Raw genomic sequence first — 23514 nt, forward strand, 5'->3', positions numbered from 1 at the left:
CACACACACACACACACACACACACACACAAAAGTGTGGGCAAAAGTAGATCTACAGTTGTGAGTACACTAAACACAAGAGCTTATTCTTGTATTATTTCTTACTAATTATTACATTATTTATTTGTATTATAACTGTAAACATACTTTTGCCCTCCCCTGTCTATATGACATAAGTATATGTGTATATATAGCATGTATGTGTATATAACATATATGTAGGTGTGTGTATATACATCTCATATATGTTAAATCCCACTCCTTGCTTTCTTTGGTGTCTTGCTTTACTTGCTCAAGATTACATGTTATCAAAATTGCTGCACATGGTGTCAGTTTGCTCACAGTCTGCTCACATACTATAATTTACCTGCCTATTCTATAGTTGATATATTTGGATTATTTTCAATTTGGGAGTATTGTGAACAACCCTTTCATGACTCTCCTGCACATGGAAGATTTCTGTAAGTACATTCCTGCAAGGAGAGCCTCTGGGCATGGAGTGTGTGTCTTCACATGCACTACGTCACACGGAACTACTTACCAAAGTGGTTGTACCAATTAATACGATGACCAGCAAGGCGTCAGACTTCCTTTAGTCAAGCTCCTTATCCACACTTGGTGTTAACTACGCTTTTGAGTTTTGCCAATCTTGTGAGTGTCTAATTGTCTTTCATTGTGGCTAAAATGGACATTATCCTGATTACTAGTAAGCTTGGCCATGTTTTCATGTGTTCATTAGCTATTTGGATTTCCATCCTTTGGTTTTCAGATTTTAAACCAACTGGAGGGTAGATTCTGACGTCAGACCCTGAGGGCTGTGTCTACAGCTCCTCTTGGGCAGAGCTTAACTCCTCAGTCTGCAAGTCTCAAGTGGGAACAACAGTAGTACCTGCCTCATTTAGTTTAAATGACATGATACACATACTTAGAGCAATGTTGGGCACATAGGAAGAGCTCAGTAACTGTGAGCCATTACACCTCCATTGCCATCAATGTTCGAGACGTATTTAGACTTGGGTTAAACCTGGTGCTCCACCAGTCCTTGCTGTGTGATTATGACCAGGTCAGTTTCTCTCTAGGCCTGATTTTTTTTGTGTGTGTGCAAATCTGTGAAATCAGAATAATGGTGAAACCTATTCTATAGGGTTGCTTTGAGAATTTAATGACACAAAATGTTAAAAACTTAGCAAACTGCATGGGCCATAATAAATGCTCAGTTTATGATGCCTGTTATTATTGTGATTACATTATACAGTGAAAATTTAGGTTACAGAAATTCAGTATAATCCAACTGTAAAAAGGGATGTCTTTGCATGCACATAGACAGAAGATCTGGAAGGAAACCATACGTATCTGTAAGCAGAGGGATTAATTTAATGTCCCCTCTGCTTATCTGCAAGGTACACGGTTTCCATAGTGAATTTGTTTTTGGAGGGGAAGAATGTTTTAATTTAAGCTCTAAGTGATCTGGATTATAGTTGCCCAGACCTAGGAGTAGGGAGAAGGAAGGATTGGAGTGATGGGAGAAAGCATGGACTTAGAAGATTATGAGTGAAAAATGGTTAAGAACTGGCAGACTGCTTATCTTCTCATTTCCAGAGCCAAGGAATTGCTTCATTATAAGCTCTGCATCTCATATTAATAGCTGTTGTATATTCCTATAATCTTCATTCAGTATTGAATCCAAGTTTTTTTTCTTTTCAGATATTTTTTTTTCTGGTTAATTGCTAATTAGTATCCTATAGGAGTGCTATAAAATGAGTGCTGGTGAGGCAGATTTTGCCAAGTTTTGGTAACAAGATTTTTTTTTGTAAAGAAAGATGATTTCCACCCATAATACTTCTTAAGAGAGACTCCCATCCAAAAATCAAAGCCAACGGCAACTTCTGGACAGAGAAACAAGAAGCCATTCTAACAGTTTGGCCTACTTAAATTGGCTTACAACCATTTAAGAACCACAAATAACATTAACAATTTTTCTCTTTCAGGAAGAAACTTGATTGTCTAAAGTCAGACAGAGCTTGATTTAATCTAGGCCATTTTCAATTACTAGCCACGTGATCTTGGGCAAATCACTTAGCTTCTTGTTTTCCTCATTGTAAAATGCGGATAATTATAACCTGTCCTGTACGATTGTTGAGGAAAAAAAGTGAATGAGTAAATGAATGCAAAACATTTAACACATCATCTGGCCCACAGAAGGCTTTCTGTAAATATTAGTAATTGCTAATTATGAGTGTGAAGGTGGAGAGGCACAGAGAACCTTGTCCAGATTCCAATTTCTAAGCTCCATGTGGTGAAAAGACTAGACATGTCAATTTCAAGGAGAATTAAATTATATGGATCTTGTATTGAAAATTACTGGGGAGAGAAAATAAAGGTGGCCTCCCTTTCCTCCTCTCACCATGGAAACCAGGCCTAGAAACCCCAGATGCACATTGTCTGGTTTGGCTCCAAGAAAATAGTCCTTGATACGGAAGGAAACCCAGGTAACCTGCAGAATTAAACCCATCAGACCAGCAGGCGTGGATAGTCCTTTAAATCATTTGAGTACCATGGGTTTTAGGCAGAAAATAGGCTGAATTATATGTGTCCATTACTTCAGAAATGACAAAATAGATTTATTCCCTCCACTGATAATTGGAAGCCAGAACATGTGCAGTTGTTCAAATATCGGATAAAATGAAGCTCATTTTCCGCCATAGATTTCTTTCTCTTAGAAAGTGATGCAGTCCTGCACGTGGGGGTTCTCTCTCTCTTTCTCTCTTCAGTTGCATGAGGAAAAGAATGAAATATGAAAAGAAAGTGGCATTGTCCTTGCCCTTGATTTCACGTGCAGATATCTGGGCCTGTGAATTCCTCCGACCACCTCTAGCCAGTACAATTCATTCCACCCCCGACTTAATGTAATGCCACCAGTTTAACCAGTGACATCATCCACTGTAATCATCACAACTAATTAGGGTAAAAGCATGTCGTTTTAATTTTTTTCTCATCTGTTCACTCTAGGTAAATTTTAAATAGTCAAGTAAAACCCAGTTCCTCATCTTTCAAAAAGGAGAACTCATGGTATTGTGATAAAGTGAAAACGAAAATTGTAACTGTAAGGCACTCTAAACTTTACAGCCCTCTGCATGTAATGCCGTATCATGTAAATAGTGGTTATAATAACACTCGTCGCTTACTAGCATCCTACTTACGTCTGCGTCTGCTTCTCTGATTGCTTCTATGTTTAAACTCCTCCCACCAGAAAGTAAGCTCCATGGGCTGGAGACTTGGTCTGTGTTGCTCACCTCAGGGTCCCCAGCACCTGATACAGCACCACGCACCCAGAGCAGTGGTTCTCAACCTTCCTAATGCCGCAACCCTTTAATACAGTCCCTCATGTTGTGGTGACCCCCAATTTCATTGTTACAAATGGAACATAATGAAAGCATAGTGATTCATCACAAAAACAATATGTAATTATATATGTGTTTTCCGATGGTCTTAGGCGACCCCTGTGAAAGGGTCATTCGACCCCCAAAGGGGTCGCGACCCACAGGTTGAGAACCGCTGACCCAGAGGCAATTAGTAGACATTTACTGAATTAATATTCTTCGTTAGGGAGTGGGCAGACGCCATCCTAAATAACTCTATAAAATAGTGTTTTCCAAAGGTGATGAGTGGCCCTCCTGAATCAACCTCCGATGGGGTGCTTCCTAAATGGAGAACCCCGAGGCTCACCTGAGACCCATGAAATCAGAAGCTCCCCAGGTAGTCGAGGGGGGCTTGTCATTTCCAGCTGCAAGTCCCTACAGGTGATTGGGGCGTAATAAATGGTCTCTACAGGAATGGAAAACAAATGCCTTGCTCTGAGTCCAGACAGCTGCCCCCGAAGCCCATACCCATGTAAGGCTTGGTGCCGGCCATGGTGGTGATCTGCGTCTCCCTGGGCAGCGTGGCGGCGATGTTGAAGTCCGTGATGTGCACGTGCCCTGGCGGGAGAGAAGGACCACAGAGAACGTTAAGTCCATTCAACCCAGTGGCACACCCATGCTTCTAACTGGAAGCTTTGTCTGTAAATTCTTCTGTGCTTTGGGTACCAGCAGTGAAAGCTCAATCAGTCTGTCTTCAAATCAATATGTTCTTCAATCAGCAAACCCTCTAGCAAACTGGGAGCCAGAACATGGTCCACAAAGATGAGTATCTGATTGTAAGTCTGCAGTTCAGCTTCAGAAAGTGTTAACTTGGGGGAGAGGCGGGGTAAGAGCGCATGGTCTCATAATTCTACTTGGGTAATTTGTGTCCACGACATTTTAACTTGGTTTAACCTGTGAGTATCATAAGTGTGTTGAAAAATCATGCAAAATATCAAATTGCCAATCATATATATATAGCTCACCTTTACTTCAGTGTTTAATATTAGAAGTGTTTGGGTCTTTATTTAAAAATTTGGTGATACTTTTATATAAAAATATATATATTTTATTGATTTTTTTACAGAGAGGAAGGGAGAGGGAGGGATAGAGAGTTAGAAACATCAACGAGAGAGAAACATCAATTAGCTGCCTCCTGCACACCTCCTACTGGGATGTGCCCATAACCAAGGTACATGCCCTTGACCGGAATCGAACCTGGGACCTTTCAGTCCCCAAGCTGACGCTCTATCCACTGAGCAAAACCGGTTAGGCTTGGTGATGCTTTTGTGACCAGAGCATGCTATAGGAACCTAACTCTTCCTTATGTCAATTAGCCGATGGGAAAACTGGGTTCCTTATATGTCATTTTGCTTAAAGTCACAGTTTCCAAGAATCTCCTGACGACATAGGACTTAGTATATCTATTTCTTTGCTATGAAAGAACCCCTTTTTCTCCTTGTTTTTTTTTTTTTTGTTGTTGTTGTTTTTTCTGAAACATTAGTAGTTGTTTTTTTTGTTTGTTTTTTTTGTCTGTTAAGTCATAATGCCCCCTAACGGTGCCCAACAAAATAACTCACCACGGGGAAGCAGGGGAAACAGTTAAGCTTTATTTACAAAGAGGTTGTAGAAAGACTTTTAGACTGGGACCCAGGAGACTTGTGTCCTACCTTGACCTCTGCCCCTAACACATTGCGACTTTAAGTCCCATTCCTGTATTGAACCTGAGTTTCCCTTCACAAAGAATGGAGTGGGTGGACTAGCTGATCGCCTGGGCCTCTCTCAGCTCTCACATTCGTGCCGTTGCTGTGAGGGTCTAACACTTAAATCCAGCAGGGAGCACATCTGTGAAGTGCATTGGAGTCTTTGCACCGACAGTGGGAAGGAAGAAAGGGGCAGCCCCAGGAGCTCGGGCAGATAAGCTCGTTATGTTAGCTGTTGGCATGAAAGTCATAGGCTGTCAGAGGATCTGGAGGTGTTGGCATTTCCATTTCCGTGCTTCCATGGTTCCAATGAGCTGTGGCTGTAATTGGAGGGGATGCCATCTGACTCTTCATCCAGGTCTCTCAGTCCATACGCCTCCTGCCAAACTTTATATCTACTCTTTGATGGCATCCAGCCTGCTGCTAAAGATAAATGTCACTGCCTTTATTGCCAAGGTTTGTTTTATGCCCACAGTTTTGCGTTTGCTTATGTGATTCCATGTTAAGACAAAGTAGCACTCATCTAGCTAAAAGTAAGGTTTTCTGGCCTGAGTGGTACCAGTGGGTGACTTCCACAACTCACCCTGTCACAGTGTAGGTGGTCTCAGTTTGTTCTCTCTCTCTGTTTCCCTAGGGGTCATGCTCAGGGCCCTGCATCAGTGGTTCACAAGGTTTGAGACGCTGTGGTTGAGAGCCTGTTCTCTGGGGTCAGACTATTTGGCTTTAAGTCCAGGTTCCATCACTAACAGGCTGTGTTATCTTAGAAAGGTGGCTGATCTCTCTGTGAAGGTGGGATGGTAATAACAGTCTTTTCGTGAGCTTGTTGGGAAGATCAAATGAAATAATGACTGTGGGAGACAGCTCAGCATTTGGTAGGAAGTGTTCAACTGTTGCTGTTTGTCATGATCAGAAACTCCAGAGTTACATAAAGTACTGTGTGTGTGTGTGTGTGGTGTGTGTGTGGTGTGTGGTGTGTGTGTGACAATGTGGTATGTGTGTGTATGTGTGTGGTGTGTGTGTGTGTGTGTGTGTGAATATGATCGCCCATCTTGATTTTAAGCACATTTTGGGGATCTTCAAGGGAGGAGCTATTAAGATAGCAAGCTTAGTTCTTTTTCACACCCACAGACTAAGTTTTTGCCTTTCACTGTTCCCCAGGACTAGGATGATATTAAGAAGCCTACATTATAGATGATGCCATAATTTTATTTTGTCAGATATACCAGGCAGACAGTATTGTTCTTCCCGACACAGCATTTATTTCCCAGATAACTTAAAAGCACAAGAATTTTAGACACTAGGAAATTGATGGAATTGGTTGGGGTGCTTAAATTGGCAGGATATGAAAAAATATATATCAGGACAACTGGTTAGGGGCCATCCAATGTCTAATGCCTTCTCGGGCTCTGAACCAGTGAGTGAGACATTGGGGGAGAACAGCAGCTGGTATCCTCTAAATTAAAACATATTTAAAGGCAAATTCTGATGTGCAGGGAATGTTTATTCACACCATGGAAAGATTCTCCACTTTATGAAAAGATTTTGCTCCTTTAAATATCAATCTTTTCTGATGATTATGAACCAAGATGAATCGGTGAGAATAAAACAACGTTTCTGCTTGGTGCTGAATGAATATATATAAGCAATGCAGTATCATACACAGCTCACTTAGAGGAATGGGCATGGGAGGCAGATCAGAAATAGGCAATTATCCTTCCCAGTTGCTAAAATCCCCGGGTAAGAGGTGCATGTGATGGCCTGTCTGGGGCGAAATATACATGTGGACAGAGAGGATAAATGAAACATGGAAAAATCACACCAGAAAGACCCTCCAAAAGGCAGGCATTGATTTGCAGTTCAGTTGGTTCTCCCAAGAGCAACTCTACATGCTGAGCTCAGGGTGGGGGCTTACCAGGAATTGGTTTATTTAAAAGTGGTTAATTATGGTCCCTGGGAAATGCCTGAAAGCCTTAGTTTTTCAGAATCTGAATAAATACAATGTAAATAACCTTAAAAATATTCCCCAGAAAGGGATCCCAAAACAATGTTTATAGAAGAGCTCTCAATATTGTTTGTTTGCTTTTATCCATTTACATATCTAATCCTTAAGCAATGTTTCTCTTATTAACCGCAAAGATTCTCAAATGGAGTTCAGAATGAAATATAATAATACAGAAATCCCCATATTAATTTATTATCCAAACCCAAAACTTTGAAAGAGAAAAGAGGTCATTGTAAATATACACTAGTGTAGTTGGGACCGTCCCCCAGGCTGACTGGGATGACTGGGATGTCCCTAAGCAACTGAACCCCGCCCTGCCAAGAATACAATGCCCTGGGGAAGGAAATTTACTTCATCTTTTTTATGTTGCTATGTCTCTGTATCGGATAGTCAGTGAACACTGGATACTTACCTGAAAAGTGGGTTTAGCTCCCTGCATATACAAAGGAAAGCATGATGGGCCATTGACAGTGTAGTTACCTGAGAATTAGGGTTCAACAGTATTGTTTAAACACAAGACCTAGCCTCAGCTGGTTTGGCTCAATGGATAGAGCATCGGCCTGCAGACCAAAGGGTCCCAGGTTTGATTCCAGTCAAGGACACATGCCCATGTTGAGAGCTCGATCCCCAGTAGGGGTGTGCAGGGTCAATGATTCTCTCTCATCATTGATGTTTCTATCTCTCTCTCCCTCTCCTTTCCTCTCTGAAATTAATTTTTAAAAAAGTAGAACCCACCCCCCCACCGCCACACACACACAAGACCTAACAAATAGACACATGGACTCTTGGGTATATCCCTTCTAGAATAAAAATAATTCTTTAGTAAAGACAGGTAAGGACCCAGTGTTCACTGACCATCTGATAGAGATACAGCAACATAAAACAAGATGAAGTAGTCGACACTTCCTTCCGAGGGGAGAAAGCCCCTACTACTCATGGATTCATACTAACATTTAACCTTTATCGAGTGATTTCCTTCTGGTAGATATTGCAATCAAGCACTTTATAAATAGTATGTCAGTCTGTTTTTACAATGAGCCTAAGAAATAAACATATTTTTTTTATCCCTGGAGAAACTAAGGTAGCAAAGGAAGTTTAGGCAACCTGTTGACCCTCTCTGTGCAAGTGAGTGGGTGAATTGTTATTTTATTAAATTTATCAGAGTGACATCGATGAATAAAATGATACAGGTTTCAAGTGTACAATGCTATAATACATCATCTATACATTTCATTGTGTTAACCACCCAAAGTCAAGTCTCCTTCCGTCACCATATATTTGACCCTCTTTACCCTCTTCTACCCCCACTACCCCCCCTTTCCCTCTGGTAACCAACATATGGTTGTCTGTGTCTATGAATTTGTGTGTGTTTTTTGTCTTGTCTTGTTTGTTTGTTGCTTTCAGTTTTACATCCCACATATGAGTGAAATCATTCGGTTCTTGACTTTTCCCATCTGACTTATTTTGCTTAGCATGATATTCTCAAGATCCATCCATGTTGGCACAAGTGACAATATTTCATCTTTCCTTAGGACTCAGTAGTATTCCATTGTATATATGTATCACATCTTCTTTGGTTTGGAACTTCATCAATCTGGTTCCAGAATCCACAATTAATCTTTCATAAGGATAGTCTCTAAGGGTGCTTAAACTTATAGATTCATTTATTTCTGGACCTTTCTCCCAACCTACAATCACCAAGTTGGCAAGAAACCATGAGGAGGTGAAAGATGTTGAATGCGAGAGGACAGAACGACCTCATGGTAAAATTAGGATGAAACCATGTTTGAGATCTCAGATTAAAACACTGTTCTCTGAAATGGAAGGTAAATCTTGAACAAGTTTTGGTTGACAGCACCTGTATGTCTCCATTCAGAGCCTCAATGAATGGTAGAGCAATATATTGTAAACAAGGACAACCAGGACAGGTGGAACAGAACCCCAACCTGGGTTCTGCTTGACCAGCCAGCCATGCACTTTCATGAGACTGTGGTGGGCAGATGAAGCACCTTTTTCTAAATTGTGCAAAGGTGGCCCCTATAGGCTAGGGGAGGCCCTCTCCACAACTGTGAACTCCGTAGAGTTTATGTGCACCAGGGAGAGCTGGTGTGTTAACAAAAGTCACCTTCATGCTAAGTCTCCCCATTGCTCACATTTCTGAAATCCAGAGAATCTGTTCCCAAATGTCAGAAGCAGTGAAGGGAAGGAAGAAAGAAGGCATTGAAAGTGGAAAAATCTTTTCAGACAGTCTGTAAATAAATAATGACCCTGAGCCTGGAAATTAGAGGTCATACGCACAAGTGTTTCTTAGCTCTCTGAGAACAGGTGGGGTCTGGCAAATCAGGTTCAAATGCAACTAGGTAAATAAATAATGAGCACTCTTTGTAATACTTTAAGCAATAAAACAAAATTTAAAAAAATAGCGAGCAATGGATGGTACTTGGAGTTTCAGTCCCACTTGCAAGTCCTTTCTGTTAAAGTCACATGAATAAGGAGCTTTGCAGATTCATGACTCATCTAGCAGCTTTCTGAAAAGAACGAGGATCTTATTGCCACTGTAACATTGATGACTTATAGTCTGCTCTGATGGACCAATAAATCCAAATGTGCATTCAAATAAATATTAGAAAGAGAATAGACACATTTAATCATTGTTGGCAAAAGCTTGTTCTACAGGGTATCTTTAATCAGTGTTTTTTGAACTTCTGGCATTCATTTTTTCACCTTCCTGGTTCTTCCCATATCTCTATATCATGTTTCTATCTGGGTACCACATATACTGTCATCTACTTTATATTTTTTTTCCAAAAGAGGGAAGAAGGGGAAGAGAGAGAGAGAGAGAGAGAGAGAGAGAGAGACATCTATTTTTATTGTTCCACTTATTTATGCACTCATTGGTTCATTCTTGTATGTACCCTGACCAGGGATTGAACCTGCAACCTTGGTGTATTGGGATGAGGCTCTAACTGACTGAGATACCTGGCCAGAACCCTGGTTGATTTTTTGAACAGAAAACTTGATATCTCCTCTGCAAATGTAAAACCAATTTGCCCTCCTAAGAAGGAAAGCATAAAAGTGGGTGCCATGCCAACAAAATAGTGTTCCAGATTTATAGGGAAATACCATTGCCTGCCTAATGCTCTAAGTTTGAGGCCTGTTCATCTTTATTAAAAAAGGGGGATGATGGTCATAAAGACAGTAAGGCAAACCAGCAGCAAATACTGTAATGGTTTCCTTGAAGAAATGAGTTGGAGTGGAAGGACATGGAAAAGAGAGTTACTTTCTCATTATGTGAATTCAGTGTTATGTAGGGTATATTGGGGTACTACCCCACTGCTGGAAATACTAAAGTTTCTTCAGGTTATCCCTCCCACTTATAAGATGGAGTGTGTACCCAGGACAGTGTGGCTCAGTTGGTTGAAGCGTCATCCTGTGCACCAAAGACTTGCAGGTTCCATTCCTACTGGGGGCATGTATGTGTGTGAGGCAACCGATAGATATTTCCCTCTCACATCAATGTCTGTCTGTCTGTCTGTCTGTCTCTCTCTCTCTCTCATAGCATTAAAAAACATATCCTTGGGTGAGGAATTAAAAGAAATAAAATAAAATGGAGTTTGTACATGTAACTCAAGTCAATCAAGCAAGACACCTTTTCTACATGTAATACTCCTTAGCTGGGGATAATCATTATTGTTCTATATACAAGTCTAGTTGGTTGCAAACAAATCATTCACTTACCATGTTCATCAAGCAAAATATTGTCAGGCTTCATATCCCTAGGGGAATAAAAAGAAAAGAGAAAGTTGCTTACAATAAAACAAACATAACTAAAGGAAAAAGTACTCAAGAATGCTAAGTAGGGTTGAAATTATGTACTGGCCCCTCATTACTCACAATCTTATTAAATTCTCACAGTGAATCTATGAGACAATGACCATGAACGCCCCCAATTTCTAGATCAGAAAGCCAAGGCTTAAAGAAGTTACGTAACTTAGCCCAGGGTCAGAGATAGGAAATGGAAGAACTGGGCTCTGAGCCTGGGTCTCTCTCATTCCAAAGCTCAGACTCTTCATTTCTATAGCATATGATATCTAAGCATGTAAGTATTGCTCCATAGGGTCATACGGGGCATTTAAATTGTCATAAGGTAGTAGTACTAATTATCATTTACACCAATTTTCATCTGTGTAAATCTGGGATGAATGTAAAGACTCTATAAAATAAGAAGCAAAAAAGGTCTATAATGCGAGTTTATTTTAAATGTGCAGAGATAAGAATTTCCCTTAGGACGATGCTATAATTCTCTAGTTACTTAATAAATATTATTCCAGGGGTGAAGGTGGTTGATTAAAAGATTTGGACCAGTCTACCGTGCTTTGGTGAGATCCTTAAATCCCTAGAAGGGAACAAAACCCGCCCTCTTCCAGTAAAGGAAGTAGTTTCATGATAACTACTTAGAGCAGTGGTTCTCAACCTTCTGGCCCTTTAAATACAGTTCCTCATGTTGTGACCCAACCATAAAATTATTTTCGTTGCTACTTCATAACTGTAATGTTGCTACTGTTATGAATCATAATGTAAATATCTGATATGCAGGATGGTCTTAGGCAACACCTGTGAAAGGGTCGTTCAACTGCCAAAGGGTTCGTGACCCACAGGTTGAGAACCACTGACTTAGAGGAATAGCGTATAGAGTTTTCAAAATTCTGCTGAAACAAATACTGTAGGCAGTGCCCCTCAATCAGAGAACAGGGATGCTGTGCCGACTACCCTGGTCCTCCACTCTCAGGTTTTACGGCCCTTCCCTAATGTACCATTAGAGCACTTCAGCCTAAATTCACAGAAGCCATTAGGGAAGAAACTCTGAAATCGGTTTTGGGAAAACACTTTCAGCCCAGTCAAGTGGCTTTTATGTCACTTGAATAAGGTGACCTTGGTCTTTGACAGACCAAGATTGTCAGGGTCCTCTTTTCGTAAAAATATTATTGAATAACAAGCCCCTTACCTACGAACACAACCAAGTAGTATATGCCATCCCCAACATGCAGATGCATGGACTTTGAGTATCTTCTCATTTAGCTTGTTAGGTTCTTAACATTCATTCTGGATTCATAAGTGATCATCTGTAGCTATGGTAGCTATGGCAAGTTTTTCTCTGGTGCCGGGTGCAATTTGCTAAAAAGATAGAGTGTAGGGGATTTCCAACTGCATGCTTCTATGGCTAATCTCTCAATATTGCATATTCTGCCCCAAAGTCTTTGATGGATCCCATCATTTCAAGAATTATCTAGTTCAAACTCACTTATATGGAATAAAGGCTCTTTTCTCATCTGGCTCCTATCCTCCAGCTACATGGAAGCACACGCAGTCCCCTAAATGCTCCCTGCATCCCCCCACCTTCTGCTGTTCCTTCACCAGAATCAGAGCCCTCTCACCACTGCAACCAGACAGTGCAGATTCACCCTTCACCTCATAGCTCAGATGCCACTTCCTGCAGGAAGCCTTTCCTGATTTCTCAGTTCTTAGTCAATGGCCCCTTCTATGTGCTCTGCAGGGTACACTTCTTCCATCATAACATTTATCATTTATATTTATTTTGTTCTCCAACTGGATCATGAACTCCTTGATGTCAGGGATGGTTTCTAAATTAATGTCATACTCCATCACATGGGCTCACAGTGTCTGGTGGCCAGTAAATGAATGACTCTCTGGTACTAGGAAAATGTCTAGTGCACTCAAGGTTAATCCTGACAGTATCTACCAGGGCACTACAGTGCACCTCCAAACACTCTACAGTTGAAAGTTTGGGGTAGACCGGGTGCTAGGCTCTTACTACCTCTTTCAGACCTGCATCCAGTGAGCGCCAGTTAGTGTTTGCCAAGCGAGGAGGAGGCCCCAGGAGCCCAGCTGGGAAGGAAGAGACCTGGATGTGGCAAGATCAGCATACCGATTCCGTGGCCTGGATTTATGGGGGCTTGCTGGGAAAAAAATGAATTGCTCTGGATTTGACACTTTATGAGCTTCTATAAATCTCAGAGCATCATTTTATTTTTTATTAATGCTACATATCATTATCCCCAGATGATGCTTAAAGAATAATACAGAGATCAGAGAGGTAACAATTTAATGTGTCACTTCTAACTTCAATCTCATATTCATTTATTCATCAAATATTTATTTTAATAAGTTATTATGCTAAGACTTCAGAAATATAAAGACAACTGAGATATAGTTCCTCTAGGGATGAAGAGAATAAGACAGATTCATAAGGAACCATGCAAAGAAGGCTGAACGTGGCAAAGGCATGTATTTACTACTAAATTCAGAAAAAGAATATATGACTATTTAAAAAGAAAAAGTGGACTTTCTACCTAAAAATAGATAGGCATAGATTCTACATACATAGTTTTCCCGAAATGTGATGAGGCGACTTCTAAGTCACTACAGGGTCAGCTGCAGAATGATAACATTCTTTATTCAGACACCAGGAGAAAGAAAATGAAAAGAAACCCAGTACGCTATATAAAAATTCCTGCTAGAACAAGTTGAGATTTTTCTAATTCTGAAAGTTAGCCCCACTTTGTTATCTTTTCAAATAATCCTAAATATGAAATAACTTATGCTAAAATGTTTCTTTCATTTAAGGCAATCTGTAATATAGTTTCACTTAAGGGAATTATAATATGGTTTCACTTAAAGCTCTATGATATGATTTAACTTGGTGGCCACCAAACCTGGATATGTTCAGAATCACCAGACAGGCGCGCTTTAAGAAACGTGGATTCTGTGACCTACCTAGCTCAGTCCTGTAGCAATTGGACTCTCTGTGGCTAGGCCCAGGCATCTGTCCAAAACAGACTCCTCCAGACCTTCTTATGTACAGTGATGTTCAGAAATACCGTACAGGCATGGTTCAAGTCAAAAATAGCAATCTGATTTTAAAACGTGAACGTCTTACAAGCTTATCTATGAATGCAAAAGTGTTAGAAAAGTACAACACCTACCACTCTGGACAAATTCTTTGGTTAAAATGTACATGGAGGTCTCTTACAACCTACATACCATTAGCAGGGAGCTAATGATGACAATGTCTGTGGTATTCCATCTCATACCTTAGCCTCTCATTTCCCCGACTTTCCTCCAATCTTTCCATCCATCCCACCCAACTGTTTCCTTATTCCCATTTCCTTCATCATCCTCTTCCTTATTCTAGCCTACCCCCTGCCCAGCATGACCTCCCCTCCAACACAATTCCCAAACTGGCACGTCTGACACACTGAGACCATCAGCTTCTCAGAGAAAGGACACCTTTTCTGCATTGTTCAAAGCTGAAGTGCCCAGGTTCCCCAAAGTGCCCGGAACAAAGGAAGTGCTTAAGTAAATATCGATCATAAAAATGGGTGAATCTGGTTCCTTGGTTTCTCAGACTGCTAGAAAAATAAGCCATGTGTTCTTTTTTCCCTTAAGAAAAGAAAAGAAAAGAACAAAAAAGAAAATAAAAGAACAACTCCCTCTATCCCTCCTCCCCGCCAAAAACAAAAACAAAACAAAACAAAACACAGACACAAAAAAAACAACAAACAACTCTCTATGCCAGATGCACTATATTTACTGTGAGTCAACTAAACAACTGATCATTTTAGTACGTGGATGAGTATATACTGGAGTAAGAGTGATAAAGCCGTGATTTCTGCAGTCTGAACCCCCGAATGCAGAGGGGAAGCTCTAGAATGTGGGGAGTGGTAAAGTGCAGTCCTAGGCACACACACCCTAGAAACTCTTCATGGCGTCTTGATTGGAAGAAACAGAGCAGGCCACACCCTGCTTTCTCAGCTGACGCCTACGGTGGGAACCAGACACAGCATGTGCAAATGTAATGCTCCCAGTGGAGGCAGGGTCCAAGGTGGGAACTGATATACCTGCCGTTCTCACCTGAATGACTTTCCAGGACATTAGCAGAACTTAATAGGCTAATTACATCCCTTCACTGCACCTACCCTGGGATCAAGTCACTCACCGTGCAATCCGATACGAGGTGTTGTGAGAACAGGGAACAAGAAAATCAGTGTATCCGAACCAAAATCAGCTCCCTCCCTGTCCCCCAGCTTTCCGACAGGTCCACAGTTTGGGTTTAATTCTGTTACATAATGGTCTCCTAGGTTCTTGAGAGGGGAAAGTATCATACATGTAGTTCTATAGTATATTCTTTAGGGTGTCACCCAAAGGCTTTTGGTCACATAAACAGATCTATGTTAAGGAAAGAGTTGTTTGAAGTGGGAGAGTGTGAGGAGACACTGTAAGCAGAAACACATAGTTTGGAACGGGAGGTAGAGGTGAAAATTGCCAGGATTGGATTATTACAGACCAGGTCTCATCTTCCATCGTTATTACAAAATTATTGACTATATTCCCTGTGCTGTACTTTACATCCCCCTGACTATTTTGTAAACACCAATTTGCACATCTCAGTTCCTTCCCCCTTTTCACCAATTCCTCCAATCCCCCTCCCATCCACCAACCATGAAATTGTTCTCTATATTTCTAGGTTTGTTTCTGTTTTTTTGTTTGTTTTTCAGATTCCACACATAAGTGAAATCCACATACTTATTCACCTGCAGTCCCACCACTGTGCCTCCTTCTCCGGCCTTAGAGCCAGGGTCTGGATTCACACAGTCTACACTCATATCCTGGGGCCACCAGGCAGGAGCTCCGCACATGACTTAGAATTTATTAAAAGCTCAGCGCAGGCTAGTTAAATGTTAACCTGGAAGTGAGCAGTCCTTTGCCTTTCTCACATGGGTTTTTACGAATGGTTGGCCTTGTGTGAAAAGCACAATTCCAAAGTTCCTTTCAATACTGCCTGATACATGATACAAAGAAGGCAGATTCTCCTGTTTTCGCAATGCGTAATTCATGCTCATTCATTATTCCGTAGCTTGGGAGCAGGTGCTCAATAGAACATATCAACCTAATACCCTCATTACTGCACGGCCGTTTTGTTCTTGAGGCTCAGTTGCCTTTCTGCTCTGGGAGTTAGAAACAGAACCTGGGCAAGGGCTTGTGAGCTACTGAAGCGAAGACTTATCAAACCAGAAAGAAAGGGCATTTTCTTAACCACCCCATAGAAAATAGTAGCCTGAACCCAAAACCTATTACCTCACTGCAGTAAACAGAAAACATGATCAGTATATGGAGGAAGAAAGCCAGCATCAAGTGAAACAGGCACAATATAAGTAATCAGATAATCTCTCACTCTTTTTGGGCTTTTAATGTTCTCATGCTGGAATTGCTGATTTGATCATTTGGAAAAGATTTAACTTCCCTTCAAGATATTTAAATGCAAAACAAAATGTTATTTCATAAAACACACAAATAGCTGAAATAACTCACCAAATCTGAAATACAGAAGTAAGCAAAGATAGTTTCCGGGCAACATAAAATAGGTTACCATATCCTAAAGCTAACGGATTGGACTACCATCATTTTACAAGCAATTCTAACAGGTTTTGTTATCTGGTCTCCCATCTCATAATATATTTGAAGACAGAAGCTGATCTGAGTAACACCAGCTAAAGAAGCAAAGATTGAAATGTTAGCAGCTAAGAAAACGATTAAAACGTACTGTATTAGTTTGCTAGGGCTGCTGCAACTAAGTACCACACACTTAGTGGCTTTAAAAATAATCCAGAGATTTATTGTCTCGAAATTCTGGAGGCTAGAAGTCCAAAATCAAGGTGTCAGCAAGGCCCTGCTCCCTCTGTCACCTGCAGGGGAGGGTCCTTCCTTGCTTCCTCCTAGCTTCGGTTGGTTTGCTGGCAATCTTTGACCTTCTTCCCAAACCTTCATTTTCACATGGAGTTTTTCCTGTGACTCTTCATTTCACCTTCCCTCTGAATATGTTTCTCCCTGTGTCCAAATTTCCTGCTTTGATAAGGACACCAGTTACATTGGATTAGGGCCCACCCTAATGAACTAATTTTTACTTGATTACCTCTATCAAGACCCTATTTTCTATTAAAGCCACATTCTGAGATACTGGGGGTTAGGACTTCAATATATCTTTTTTTTTGGGGGGGGTCACACAATTTAACCTAAAACACCAACTAAAAATGTCTATAAACTAATGTTCATTGTTATTGGGTAAATAGCACTAAAGAGCTCATTTGACCTTGAGGATGTCTATTATTTCATAAGAGTGAAACTAAAGGAGCCTAATATGAAGAGCAGGGTCTTTAAATCAGATAATCTTACTTTTGAATCTGGCCTTAGTATACTAACTGTATGATATTGAGCAAGTGACTGAACCCCATCATGGTATTGTTGACTATTAAAATAGGCAGTGTGTGCAAAATGCTTATGAGCGTGGTGCCTAATTCTTGATATATGCATAAGTGATAGCTCTTCTTCAGTCATTAAGAAAATGATGCATGTAGTTTGTAGTATAAATTAAATGGTTAAATGTTGGTGAGCAAAAGGAGTAAACACCTTCTGGAATTAGCAAAACATCTCTCCAGATGACTCATTCTCACGGGCTTCAGAGAGCTGGGGTGTCACTGTGTTGGCAAGTTCATTTCTGAGGAGCTCATCTGTCACTTAATGATCATTGACAAAAATGATTAGCTGCAGAAATACCTTATTTTTTCCCTCCCAATTACCACCTCAGGAAAATAAAAATGTGACTTCCAGGCTACTACAGTGTGTGTGCGAGTCAGACAAAAAGGTGAAACTCAGCCTAGAAGATCTCTGCCTGTAAAAGACCTGGGTTCAAACAAATACTGTTGGTTCACAACTGAATTGCAAATAACACCTTGATTAGTAAATGTGCTGGAAGCTGTTTATCACACCTCACTGTCCCCTGCTCTGTAGATAATCCATTTCCCTCATGCAGCCTTCTTGGGGAGAAGTGGGAGTGTGGTAGAGAATAGAAGGACAATGAGACCATACTTTGAAGAGCATCCTACCAGTGCAGAGAAGACATCACCCTAGACTCTTTGGTATGAAAGAAGCATTCTTGATCATTTGACCCTTTTTAATAGAGGAGTTCAAAGCTATGTTTAAGCTCACAGAGACAACTGGTGTCAGACTCTGGTTTAGTACAACCTCTTTAGATGAAGTATGGTGGACAGACTTTATGGTGACCCCATGATCCCACCTCCTGGTGTTCAGGTCTTGTATAATCCCAAGCCCCCGAGTGTAGGCTGATTGTATGGCTTGCTTCTAACCAACATTATATGGCAAAAGTTGATAGGAGGTCACTCTTGTGATGGTGATATATTATGTCATGTTATTCAATGATACATACTCTGTCTTGCTCACAGACTCACTTCAGAGTCTTGCCCTCCTCCCTGAATTTGAAAAAACAAGCTGCCATGAGTCCTATAGCCCCAGAGAAATGAATTCTGCCAACTTGCTGATTGAACATGGAAGTGCACTAGTGCCCAGTCCAGCCTCCAGAAAAGAGCCCAGGTCTGGCCAATGTCTTGCTTGCAGCTTTGCAGAAAACACAGCTCAGATGTGCCAAGACTCCTGACGCAAGGAAACTATGAGATAATCGATGTGTAGTAAGTCATTACATTTGTGGTCATTTGTCACCCAGCATAGAAAACTAATAACTAAAACTAATGGGGGAAAGCCACACACACCAGGGGTATGCAACAGGAACGTGTGGAATAAATTAAAAATTGCTGAAAACAATGTTTCCCAGCAACCTTTACTATGTTCACCCAAGGATTATTGTGGATACTGCCCTCATTCATTGGTTCAGGTGTTGATTTATTCAGCAACCACTCTGGATTAGGTTACAAACATGAGTGAGGTGTAATCTCCACCCATAGGCCTTAAGTTCAGGAGGAAGAGAAAGCTTTTTATAAAACAAAACAAAACAAAAAACAGTGTGTTCCAGGGGCAACAATTAGAAGTATGATGGTGACCATCGTGAAGATGCAACCGTGTGAGTGATGTGTGTGTGTTTGTGTGTTTAGCTCAGGACATACACATACATCTCTGCTTGTTTTCTTTATAGTACGTACCACCGAATTATAAACCTTTCTGATGTCAGTATTGAAGTGTTTACTTGACTCCCTTTCACTCTGTAATATTATCAATCCTGGACGACAGGGGAGCTGTCTGTCCTTTGAGCATAGGAGGTCAGCACTGAGAACACTGCCTGGCAAAGGAGCTCAGGAATCAGTTTTTGAATGAATATTTATGACAGAAGCATTATTCCTAAGTTTTTTCTTTCACTATCAAGATGATGATTTCTAGAAAAATGATAGAAACTTCTCACAAGTAGCTACTGCAATCCAGGAGGGGTTGTGCATCTTACAGAAGCTCTGAGATGAACCGGGGTGTCGGTTATTGGTTCCCATGATTACAGCAAAGAAGACAAAGGTGATGAATAAAAATTCCATCTGTCTGTTTTTTGACAATCATCAATTTTCTTATTCCTACTTCAACATATCTGTAATCAATTAGAAATGAAATTTTTGCAACTCTCTCAGCTGTACTGTCATTATTTATACAAATTTTCTAATTATATTTTTATCCCACTCCTTTAGGAATTTAGAAATTAGTGAGTTATATCATCATTAGAGTGGGGGTAATTCTAAGAAAGAGGAAGAAACAATCACACATCCACTCAGCTGGTATTTTGATCCAAGATGATTTACTGCTTGTGTCCTATACAATTAATCTCATTAGCTTAAATTCATAATTGGGTCTTCTTTGACACCTGAAAAGGGAGTGAATACACATTTATCTTTGGACTGTAATAATTACTTTTCATCCCATTATTCTATATCTAAGAGACCATGGTAACCAATGAATTAAACAGTATTATCCCATAGGAAGGATTGTAATGACTTTTATTTTCCTGACTCTTTTTTAAAAAAACAAATGCTAATAATCATTTTTTCCATACTTTAAAATCTTCATTCACCAATTTAATGTAAGTAAAGAGGAACAGAGAATTAGAAACTGGCCATAATTTGGAAACTAAAGCTGGCTTTTAAAGCTGTCCTCATAGAAAAACATTTGACTTCTTGACTAAAAAGAAAACTGCCTAATTGTACAGTTGCAAATTAATGGTTATTATGCAACCCATGTCTTTCACAACAAGCATAGAAAAGAACAATTCTAAAATTGAGGGAAATTAGCTAAATATTCTACAAACTTAGGAAAGTACAGAAAAAATTTCAAGTCTGTGGATTTTTAGAAAATCCACAAACAAAATAAAACTCCATGTCTCACTTGGAGATCATGTCAGAAACAGGACCTATTGTATTTTTTAAAAATAAACTAGGCTAGACGTTGCTGGCAAGAAAGTCAATACAGACAAAAAATTAAAACAGCCCATCCAAGGCTACCACCCAGAGACAAATAAGCATTTTTACTCATTTAGCTTCTTTTACAAGGACTAGATTCTTCTTCCCGCTTTGGCTATTAAAATCCTTTTTAAACCCCCTGAGCTCTCAAGAAACTTTGTTTTGTTACCCCAACCATTTTCTTCTCTGAAATACTTTGGTCTTTGCACAATTCAGCTTCTAGTTTTAGGCTGTTCTGTCTTCTCTTGGTTCCACACGTATCATCGTCACTGCACAGCCAGACTGTGGGGACCTCAGGTAGGTGGTCATGAGCCTTACAAACTATATCCTTGACTGTGCTCAACATCTGTAGGGCAGAGAGTAGCCAAGACCTCTGCATTTTCATCAAGTGATGCCTCACCTACTTGTTAGCTAAGTTATTTTCTGAGCCAGAGTTTCATCAGCTGTAAAATAGGGACAATCACACCATCAACCTCCTGGGTTGCGGGCAGATTGGGCAAAATGATTCACTATTACTTAGCAGAGTGCCTGGTACCCAGGAAGCCCTCAGGAAATGGCCGTCTTCTGCTCCACACATATTTGCTGACTGTTAGGGAGAATCATGAATCTTCTACCATGTCCAGAGACAAAATGTTTCTCATCTGAAAGTAGGAAGTCACATATTTTACAGCTGCAGGTTTACACAGATGGTCTCCTCTGGGGATTCTTACTGTATTTCGGCGATTCTTTTTTTCCCCACTCACACTTTAGGATCTTGGAACTCAGGAGGTGTCTTACAATCCAGTCTTCCAAGCAGCTGAGAGATGTTTTGTTTTCTTAGAGTCAATGAAATCCAGCACAAACTGATGGATTCTTTTGAAGAAAGAGATTTTAGAGAATTACATTCGGAAGCTTCTATCTCTCCTTCTGTGTTGCTCTTCATGCTTTTAACTCTGCCCCATCAGCCCCACGCTCAGAGTGCCACCATCCCTGTCCTTTAAATGTCATAGACAAAGAGACACTGCTCATTTTTACCATGGCCGTGTTTTCTAAGTCATTTGACAGCATTTCAAATGGATACCACTTCAAACTGATCCCTGGTACTCTGAGCACAGAAAGTTATGGTTATTAGAGCTCTCTCTCACAATTAAAATGCCTATCTGGTCATGACTGTCTTGGAAAGTCTTCATGATATTGATATATGTCCTGATTTTCCCAGAATATTTTTTAGTTTTGCCTATTGTCCCAGCATAATTATTAACAGCAATTCCTTTCATCCTCAGGCGTACTCTGGTTCGGATGATGGATGATAAGATTACCCAAGGTGAAAACCAAGGTAGGTCCAAAATTTCTAGTTTTCATGTCCTTTATTTTAATTTTGTCTTTGTTATTTGTAACCTTGTGCTTCTAGTCAACTAGTCATTTGTGTGGTTCAGGCAGTGTTCATTCCTTCATATTTTACTGCACACTGATTATACAAGGAAAAGCAAAACATACATGGCCCTCCCACCTGGAGTTTACAACCTAGAAGAGCAAACGGACATTAGTTAATTACACATCCTAAATGTCACAACTCCTCGAGAGAGGTGCAAGATGCTCTGTGACAATGAGGAGGTGGGCGGGCCTTGTGGACAATAGAAATGCCCCTGCATTGTTTGTTTCACCCCAGGAGCATGTCATCTCATTTTAACACAGTGTTCAAAATGTCACTGAGTTTGCCTTCCATTCATTTGCTATGATGCAGAGACAGTTCAGTACAAAGAGGCCTTTCTGAAGTCACACACAAAGTCATAACCATGGGTGTGTAAAGGGCAGCGAACAGAAAGTTAATCTTGGTTTCTTACTAAAGTGGCAAAATGATGATGGGAGCAATAAACAGGGAGAGGACAAAACAATGATATTTGGGATTAGGGTACCAATGGTATCAAGTGTTCTGTTTTGTTTTGAGTTGGGTTTTCCGCTCCAGAATTCCTTTAGGAGCACAGTTCTAAGCATACAGCAAAAGTGCTCAGAGCATCTTGACTCATGATGACAGGGAAAATGAAGCTCAGAGAAAGAAGGCACGGAACCCACATTCACACAGAGAAAGGAGAAGGCTAAAAGGCTTGGTTTCCCACAGTTCCTGTCTCCTTTCTGAGATCTATAATGTCAGCAACCAAAACAGACAGTGGTTGGCCATTGGTGGGGTGGATGAGTGAGCATGGAGGCTCTGGGAGGGACTCCATAGGCTACGCAACATTCTCCTGAGAAAGCCCTGTGAGAGAGCAGAATCCAATGTGGGAGCCGGTGTGAGAGAAGGACCGCTGGGAACAGGATTCTAGTTATTGACAAAGCACCAGGTGTGTAAATTTACTTCCCACATCATGATTCACTGGTCTGCTTCCCACATATCTGTTTTTCCGAAGAGCACATTTACAGTACAAATAGGCCCTTCCAAAGACAGGAAATTAAATAATAACTATGTAAGTGTGCAGGGCCACGGCCAAAAGTAAAAGAAAAAAAAATGGTTCATGGTGCCTGCACAGAGAATCTATAAATTATTATGCTGCCTCTTCACTAATCCAGATAAGTTCCACTTAAATGTTAACTACTGTTGGGCAAATATTTTATCTAGCCAAATGTTTACTAAATGAGACATGATTATACTTAAAATCTCAGCAAAGTCTTCAAGGATTAGAGATGACAGTGGCGCTCACATGTGTTGATTTTTCATTTAGTGGTGTGTAATGAATGCAAGTTGAGGTAGCAGACAGAACTCTACCTCTGGGATCAATAAGCCTAAACTTAAGTCCTGGCAATGCCATTTGTCATCTGTTTGTCCTTGGCAAGTCTTTGAGCCATGGTTTTCTCATCTGTGTAATGGGGATATTATAATGACACTAGAGACCCGATGCATGAAGATTCGTGCAAGAATGGGCCTTCCTTCCCCTGGCTGCCAGCAATGCCTTCGCTCTGACAAGAGTCACCTTTCTACCTTCCCACGCTGCCCAGAGGCCCGGAGCAGCTGGGGCGGTGTGGAACACCTGTGCCTGCATATGCAAATTAACCCACCATCTTTGTTGGGTTAATTTGCAAACTCACTCCTGATTGGCTGGTGGGCATCGCGAAGGT

General features: G+C 40.6%; 1 protein-coding gene across 1 annotated transcript in view; it reads right to left on the bottom strand.

Moving 5' to 3' along the window:
* The window catches only part of LOC102418483 (serine/threonine-protein kinase 32A), a 42295-nt gene that overhangs the window by 17193 nt on the left and 1588 nt on the right, over positions 1–23514 (bottom strand). The window contains exons 2-3 of the mRNA XM_006097463.3: positions 10841–10878; positions 3887–3976 (exon numbers count right to left, since the gene is read on the bottom strand). Coding sequence (XP_006097525.3) covers positions 3887–3976; positions 10841–10878 — 128 coding nt within the window. The remainder of the gene's footprint in view (positions 1–3886; positions 3977–10840; positions 10879–23514) is intronic.

The sequence above is a fragment of the Myotis lucifugus genome, unplaced genomic scaffold (genome assembly GCF_000147115.1).
Source record: "Myotis lucifugus unplaced genomic scaffold, Myoluc2.0 scaffold_202, whole genome shotgun sequence".
Classification (NCBI taxonomy): domain Eukaryota; kingdom Metazoa; phylum Chordata; class Mammalia; order Chiroptera; family Vespertilionidae; genus Myotis; species Myotis lucifugus.